The sequence below is a fragment of the Ursus maritimus genome, unplaced genomic scaffold, assembly GCF_017311325.1.
Source record: "Ursus maritimus isolate PB19 unplaced genomic scaffold, ASM1731132v1 scaffold_8, whole genome shotgun sequence".
NCBI lineage: Eukaryota > Metazoa > Chordata > Mammalia > Carnivora > Ursidae > Ursus > Ursus maritimus.
In genome coordinates, this window is record NW_024426996.1 from 23,434,353 (window position 1) to 23,443,311 (window position 8,959).

The 8,959-nt window shown below is 39.0% G+C and overlaps 1 protein-coding gene across 2 annotated transcripts in view; it reads right to left on the bottom strand.

The window, feature by feature from the left end:
* The window catches only part of ART3 (ADP-ribosyltransferase 3 (inactive)), a 150,256-nt gene that overhangs the window by 26,312 nt on the left and 114,985 nt on the right, over positions 1–8,959 (bottom strand). For both annotated transcript variants that reach the window (XM_008693236.1, XM_008693233.1), the window contains exon 2: positions 5,603–5,680. In XM_008693236.1, coding sequence (XP_008691458.1) covers positions 5,603–5,680 — 78 coding nt within the window. The remainder of the gene's footprint in view (positions 1–5,602; positions 5,681–8,959) is intronic.

Below are 8,959 nucleotides of genomic sequence, written 5' to 3' on the forward strand. Positions count from 1 at the left end.
GAGATGAGGCCCCGATGACATTTGTTAAGGCCCTGGTCTAGCTGTACCCGAAGACTGTATTCTACCTCGGTCATAAGAATCAATAAATTCCCTATTTGCTTGAGCTAGTTTGAATTGTGTTTCTGTCACAAACAACTGAAAAAGGCCTAATGTATCTTTAAATGGTACATATAACATAATAAGTGGGGTTGTATAATATAATTAGCACTAGCTTGGAGCCAGACAAATCTGGGTTCAAATTCCATAGCTAGATACTAATTAGATATGGGAAAGTTACTTTACATTTCTGAACTTCAATTTTCTCATCTAAAAATGAGGATAAAGGAAATAATGTCTTAATTGCAGTATTGTTGCAAAGCACTACTGATAAAATGAATATATGCAAAGCCCTTACCCACATTGCCTCTCACCTATTAAGTTTCCAGCACATTGTGGTTATTTTCATTATTTCATGACAGGAATACATGTGCTACATTGTAAGCTCCTCAAGGGCAGGATCTGTGTCACATTTACCTTTTGCATTCCAAGCTTCTAGCATAGCAACTAGCAAAATATTCAAGTGAACTTAATTAATGAAGGATAGCTGGAGGAAAGGCAGGCAGGGACAACCCCACCCCAGCCCTAAGAGGAAACCATCCTTAAGAATTTTATACCATCCTGGAAGGAGCCCTCCATCCTTTCCCACGTGATAGACAGATGACAAAAATCTGATTGGGCGACCGGCACAGGGAGGGTTAATCAGATTAAAAGAGCCCACCAACAAGCCCATAAAAACCCCTAGACTTAGAAACTCCGGGACAACCCTCTTGGGTCCCTCCCTCTTCAGGAGCTTTGTACTATCACTTTATTATCGCTCAATAAACTTTGCTCTGCTGCCCACCACTCTTCATCTGGTCTGCCTCTGCATTCGTCGAGGCAGCGGTGTGAGCAAGAACCGTGGGCACCAAAGAAAAAGAAATCCTGTAAAATATGAACCTGTACTCTGGCCTACGGATCAAAACACAGGACAAGCAAATCTGCCCGGGGACACTATTTAAGGGTTTCTACAAATAGAAGGACAATGCCCTCGTCATCTTCTCTCTACACTATTCTATACTTGTAACAGTGCATTGGCTGCATAAGCTGCAACCTAAGCAGGAGACCGCAGCTGAAAACTTTATAAAGACCCTTAGGAGATGTTAAAGTTGCAGCCTCTGTGTGATTTTTTTTTTATTTTTTATTTTTTACCACATGAATGATCCTTAAAAAGTGTGTGTGTGAGTGTGTGAGTCAAAGTGTGTGTGGCGGGGTGAGAGGAGAGAGAATCAACTTAAAAAAGCAAAATAAATATCCCAGGCTCACTATCTGCTTCCTACTCTCTCTCTTCACCCCCTCACAGACAAATTTCTTGAAAGAAATGTCTACCCTTGCTTTCTCCATTTCATTTCCACTCATATCTCAATCCTCTTCAATCGGCTTCCCACCCCATTCTTCCACCCCAACAGCTCTGCTGGGGGAACACCTCTTAGATTCTTTTGAAGAGCCAACATATTCTACTGGCCATTAAATGCTGGGAATTTCTCAAGGCTACTTACTTTTTTAACTCTCAACTCTACCCTTAGGCAATATATACATGCCCACAGTGTCAATTATCATCTAAATACCTCTGGCCTATCCCTGTAAGCGCCAGACCCGTATTATCAACTGCCTACTTGGTAACTCCACTTGAATTGCACAAAGACCCTTCAACTGTTAATAGTAAGAGCAAACTTATCATCTTACTGCCTACAACCACCACCAACAACCTGGTCCTCACACAGACCCATCTATTCGTTTTTGAGTTTTCCTAGGTATCTTCTTCTCAGTCACCCTCTGTGGCCACTCCATCCCTAAGACCTAACAAACTTCTCCAGGGTGTCTTCTGTATGCCAAGCACTAAGTGTTCCTATATATTAATGAACTCATTTAATCTTCATGGCAACCCTATGCAGTAGATACTATTAGTCCCTTTTTTAAGGATGAGCAAACTAAGACAGATTTGTCTTGCCTGAAATTGAGATTTTTTCTAAATAATTTTTATTATGTTATGTTAGTCACCATACAGTACATCCCAAGTTTTTGATGCAGTGTTCCATGATTCGTTATTTGCGTGTAACAAGCAGTGCACCATGCAATACGTGCCCTCCTTAATACCCATCACCGGCCTATCCCAGTCCCCCACCCCCCTCCCCTTGAAGCCCTCAGTTTGTTTCCTACAGTCCATAGTCTCTCATGGTTCATTCCCCCTTCTGTTTACCCCCCTTCATTCTTCCCTTCCTTCTCCTACCAATCTCCCTGTTATTTCTTATGTTCCATAAATGAGTGAAACCATATAATTGTCTTTCTCTGCTTGACTTATTTCGCTTAGCATTATCTCCTCCAGTCCCGTTCACGTTGCTGCAAATGTTGGGTAATCGTTCTTTTTGATGGCTGAGTAATATTCCATTGTATATATGGACCACATCTTCTTAATCCAGTCATCTGTTGAAGGGCATCTCGGCTCCTTCCACAATTTAGCTATCGTGGACAATGCTGCTATGAACATTGGGGTGCATATGGCCCTTCTCTTCACTATGTCTGTATCTCTGGGGTAAATACCCAGTAGTGCAATGGCTGGATCATAGGGTAGTTCAATTTTTAACTTTTTAAGTGATCTCCACACTGTTTTCCAAAGTGGCTGTACCAACTTGCATTCCCAACAACAGTGTAAGAGAGATCCCCTTTCTCCACATCCTCTCCAACATTTGTGTTTCTTGCCTTGTCAATTTTTGCCATTCTAACTGGCGTAAGGTGGTATCTCAATGTGGTTTTGATTTGAATTTCCCTGCTAGCTAATGATTTTGAACATTTTTTCATGTGTCTGTTAGCCATTTGTATGTCTTCATTGAAAAAGTGTCTGTTCATATCTTCTGCCCATTTTTTGATTTGATTATTTGTTTCTCGTGTATTAAGTTTGAGAAGTTCTTTGCAGACCTTGGATACCAGTCTTTTATCTGCAGTGTCATTTGCAAATATCTTCTCCATGAAATTGAGATTTGAAGCCAGGAAATGTGGCCCCAGTGTCTGTCCTCTTAAACAGAATGTCCTGTTTCCAATGATAAAGACCAGTGACATTTACGTAGCACTTTCAGAAGACTTTAAATTTTCTCCTCCTAGCAACTATTATGAAAGGTTGGGCAGACAATTCGTAACATCATTTTACAAATGAAAAAACTGGGCCAGCATCAGAAACTGTCTTTATTACCAGCCACAGAATATGCTGCTGGGGAAGTCAATGAGACCCCTAAACTCCTGGGTCTGTAGGTCAGTTTCCTGCAGTGGGAATCTGAGCTTCAGGAGATTAAATCACTGCCATCTCCTAGCCAAGAAATGCACTTTCCTCTGCAGCACAGAACGTACCACAGTGTATCTTGGGCACTAATAACTGATTCATCTTCAAGACTTCAATGTATTATAAGACATCACACCCTGAAATCACCTCCTGCATTCCTCACATCATATCTGAGTCACATCATATCAGAGTCATATCATATCTGATCCAGCATGTTCCTGTCTTTTCCTATGCCTCTAACCAGTCTCCACAGGTCTAATTTTAGATATTAAGTCTTTCTGGCCCAAAGCCACAGTTGATTGTGTGTTCTGTACAGTGAGTGCCTTGAGCAGTGAAAAAGTTCACAAATGCCACCACCATTCAGGGACAACTGAATGGACATTAAGGGACATGTCCAAAAGGCTAGGTGAACACACTGATTATATTTTCTTCCTCTGTTTTATCCACTGAAACAAAAGTCCATACTAATGAAATTTAATTAGCAAACATTTATTACAAAAATACTACCAAAAAATGTGGAAATGACCTAAATGTAAATGAAAAGAAACTGGTTAAACTAATTATGGAACATTCACAGAACACACAGGAAAATTATGTTACCAAAGAATGTTAAAAATGCATATCAAAACCACAGTGAGATACCACTTCACATCCATTAGAATGGCTATAATCATAAGGAAAAGAAAAGGAAAATAAGTGTTGGAAAAGATGTAGAGAAATTGAACCTTCACACGTTGCTGGTGGGAATATAAAATGGTGCAGCCACTGTGGAAAACATAAAGTTACCATATGACCCAGCAATTCTACTCATAGGTATATACCAAAAAGAACTGAAAACATGTTCACATAAAAATCTGTACATGAAAGTTCAAAGCAGGATTATCCATTCTCAAGAAACTTTAAAAAGTGAGAACCCAAATGACATAAAAAATAAATGGATAGGGGTGCCTGGGTGGCTCAGTCAGTTAAGCATCCGCCTTCAGCTCAGGTCCTGATCTCGGGCTCCCTGCCCCCCAGGAGTCTGCTTCCCCTCGCTCTCTGCCCCTCCCCCCACTCCCATTCATGCACGTGCTCTCTCTTTCTAATAAATAAAATCTTTAAAAAAATTAATAAATGGGTAAACAAAATGTGGCATAACCACAATGGAATATTATTCAGCTCTAAAAAGTAATGAACTACTAGTATATGCTACAACATGGATGAACCTTGAAAACAACACACTAAGAGAAAGAAGCCACACAAAGGGCCAGATACTGTATGATTACATTCAGGTGAAATATCCAGAATATGCAAATCCACAAAAATAGAAAGTAGTAATTGTTGCCAAGGGATGCAGGGAAGAGGGAATTGGGACTGACTGCTGATAGCTATAGGGCTTCTTTTGGGGGTGATGGGAATGTTCTGTAATGAGTTGTACAACACACTGTATCTATGAAAACCACTGAATTATGTACTTGAAAATGGTGATTTTTTTATGATACGTGAATTAAACCTCAATTTAAAAAATCATACTGCAGTACAGGCAACAGAATACACAATGATTCCATAGGCAAGGGATCAGAATATTAAATTCAAAAATAAAATTTTAAGAACTTAACATATTTTAAAGAAGGCACTTCAAAACAGTGGAAAAATATTCAGTAAATCAAATGAGATAACTCGCTCATACTTTACATAAAAATATGCTACAGAATGTTTAAAGATTCGACTGCGAAGAATAAAATCATAAAAGTTTTATCAGAAAAAAAGAACACCAGATGTGAAAAATGGTCCTTATATAGTTTAATAAAACACATATAACCAAACACTGCAGTGTCACCTTATTTGGACAAAATGCATATTTTAAGAATACTTAGTGACATAAACACATTCATAGTACAGTTAAGTTAAAAAGCCAAGTAAAATAGTACTTTGTACAGTGTGAACCCATTTTTCTAAATTACAAACACACACACACAGAAGCCAAGAAGACTATACATCAACAGATTAAGTCTTTCTCTCTGAGTGGAGGGATTGTGAATGATTTTTACTTTCCTCTGTTGGCTTAATTTTAAATTTTTCAACTTTCTACAGTTAGCCTGTATCTCATGTATAAAATGAAAAGATAAAAGCTACTTGTAAAAAAACTAATTTACCTATTCTATGTATTCTATCCACTCTCATTTCCAACATCAACCCACACAGATGCCTCAGGCAACATTATATCAAGAGTTCCCATTCCAATGACCACATACTTCCCATTCCCAACATTACCTGGAAAATGTCCATCAGAATCATAGCTGCCAGCAGCATGGTGACCATATCAAAATGTCCTGTCTTCATTCTTCTCTTCTAAATTAAAATGAAGAAATTCCAATTTAGCAGATTTTAAAAAGAGGTTTAGGGAAGTAGAGCCGGATGATACACTGTATGTATTTCATTCAGGGTGAGACTAGGTATCATGATGGTCAGGGAGTGATCATCCATAAATTTCCAATGGCTGGAAGGCCCATTAGATTCTGTCTGGTGGTCTAACATCCTCATTCTACGGATAGGGAAACAAAAGCTCAGAGAACTTCAGAAATTTGCTCAAGATTAAATCTGTCCATTTCCATTCCCCTCCAGCCATGTTGTCTCTCCCACCACAGACAGTCACTGGTAGTCATATTTTCTTCCTATCTCTGAATTTCCCCTCAGCATACACAGGAAATAACACAAACTAAAAAACAACCACTTCACACTGGTGGTCTCCTAGCTCCCAGATTCCAAAAATTCCCCAGTAATTATGATCCATGCACATCATCCATTCTTTTATTCTCTTTGCTAACTAAGTCACACCCATCTGGGTAGGATGGAAGGAATGATAAGACCAGTAGTGGTACTAAGTGGAAGGTTACCCAAGGGGGCCTCCTTCCCCCAAATACTCAGATTCAAGAGAAGCCCAAGGATAAAACAAGGGTCTTGCATAAATTTCTGATGGTAGGAATGAAAATAAGAAAAAATTAGGCAGGCAGCAATTCTAATAAGATTATACAACTCTATCGGCCAAATGCCCAATACTTATCCCAACATTTGGGAGACTGAGAGGGGTAAACAGGAGGGTGAGAGGCCAACAAGAGCTGAAGCTGTCCCACAGCCATTAACCGATTCAATTAAGAGGTTGGTTCCTTCCACATACCTACAACAAAGCTGACATTACTGGAACTGAACTGATATCTCTACTTTATCCTACCAATCACCATATTCTGGCATCTGCAAAAGGAATGAACAGCATAGGAGAAAGGGGAGTTCTCTCTTTGGCCCCACATTCCCATCTTTACTCAGGAGCAGTTTCTTTCACTAGAGATACTAAAATAGACAACCAAAATGCCACACTTATGTTAAACTTCACTTTCTAAAAAAGATTTGAAATATAATACTTGACAGATAACTGTCACAAGGCAGTATGTGCCAAGCAAGCTCTGAATCTGGGTTTTCCGGAAATTCTTTACTTCTGTACTCTAAGTGTAAATAAGTCAAAATGTTTACCTGGCTTTTCTGCCTGTGGAGGAGCTTTAACTGATGCTAGGTCTCAAACTGTTTCCCCACTCTCTCAGTTGTAGTAAGTGTGTCTTCAGGATGGGAGGTTGTTGACAGTGAGAGCTGAGAAGGGAATGCTTTTCTTTTTATAAACACCCCCAGCAGTAGCTTGGCAGTGGCACATTACCCCATTTGTGTTCTGCTATTTATATCTGGCCCCCACACTATCCTTTGGAATCACTGCTGTTAACACATGAAATCTCCAAGAGGCTTGTAAAGCCACAGCAATTCCCTCTAAACCACACAGCATGTGCAGTTCTGAGCCCTGCTGTAGGCTTCTCAGACAGTGATCACCTCCCATTCCTCACCCTTTGACTCTGAGATGGCAGACGAAAGCAAGGATTTTACCCTAACTAGATGGTTCACATAACTGAGGGAACTTGCTGTGTCAATCTCTGGCAATGATGATGGCTGTCACCATTCACTCAACCAGCTTACTATTTTTCAGGTAACTCTGCCAGCTGCTGGGATACACAAGCAAAGCACTCACAGTCTGATAAGACACATTAATATTCATACTTAACCAAAATATATGTTAAAAATCCAAGTGAGTTTTAGAAAAAGTCTATTGGGAACACTAAGGGAAGATCTGGTAATACCTGCAACTAGAGTTCCCGTTTGGGTAAGGTACACAAAGTAACTACATAGACTGCAACACTGAAGAACACTTAGAGGAGTTCACGGACTATGGATAAAAAACTGCGACATGTCCTAGGAAATTTATGCATATATATCAAAACACATTAATATAATGTATTAGATAATGCACGATGTATAATAGCCCCAAACTGGAAACCATCCAAATGCCTAACAACAGTAGAACGGATACACTGTTATATTCATACAATGGAATTTTGTATCGCACTGAAAATGAATAAACTCTAACCATATATAAGAAATGTGGATAAATCTTAAAATATTTTTGAGCAAAAGAAGAGACATGATCATGTATATACTGCATGATTTAATTTAGATAGGGAACAAAATCAAACAAAACACATCTATAGCATGAGAGTCAGAAAACTGATTACTATGAGTAGGAAATAATAACTGAAGAGGAACAATGAGAGTATCTGGGATGCTACTTAGGTTACGGTTTGGTTCTGGGTGTTGATTATACGGATATATTCGGCTGTGAAAATTCACCAAGCTATACACTTATGTGTATTTTCCTCTGTCTGTGTGCACATATACATATATTACTACTCAACTGAACATTTTAAATATTAAATTGCACCCAATTTTTTAAAACCCACCTCTAAACTTCAGCCTTCAAAAACTCTAACTTCTCACTGCGCTGGCTAAGCAGTTTAAGATACAATTTAATAGGGGCGCCTCGGTGGCTCAGTCGTTAATTGTCTGCCTTTGGCTCAGGGCGTGATCCCGGTGTTCTGGGATTGAGTCCCACATCAGGCTCATCCACTGGGAGCCTGCTTCTTCTTCTCCCACTCCCCCTGCTTGTGTTCCCTCTCTCGCTGGCTGTCTCTCTGTCAAATAAATAAATAAAATCTTAAAAAAAAAAGATACAATTTAATACACTAAATAGACTCCCAGCAATAGCATCATAAAAAAGAAAAAGTTTGGTCAGAAAGAAAAAAGAGGATTTGCACATGTTTTCAGGCATTATGTTCACACTGACCTTCTTTTATGTCTCAGGCATGTGAGCCTACAGGAGAGGGATGTTCCTGTCTTTGACACTAAAGCCTACCAGATTTGTCTACATATCACACAAAAGACAAAGTCCACCAAAAAGCATGTAACAAATGCTGCATGAAGTTCAAGGGAAGTCTGGCCTTGTTTATGCTCAATATGCTTTTGCTCCATTCCTGTTTTATCCCAGTTTTTAACTTTTTTTTTAATTGAGGTATACTTAACATACAAAACATATTAGATTCAGGTGTAGAACATGTTTTGATATTTGTGTATATTGCAAAATGATCACAGTAAGTCTAGTTAATATCTGTCACCATAGAATTACAAATTTTTGTGTGTATAATAACTTTTAAGACTTACTCTCTTAACTTTCAAATATGTGATACGGTGTTTTTTCCC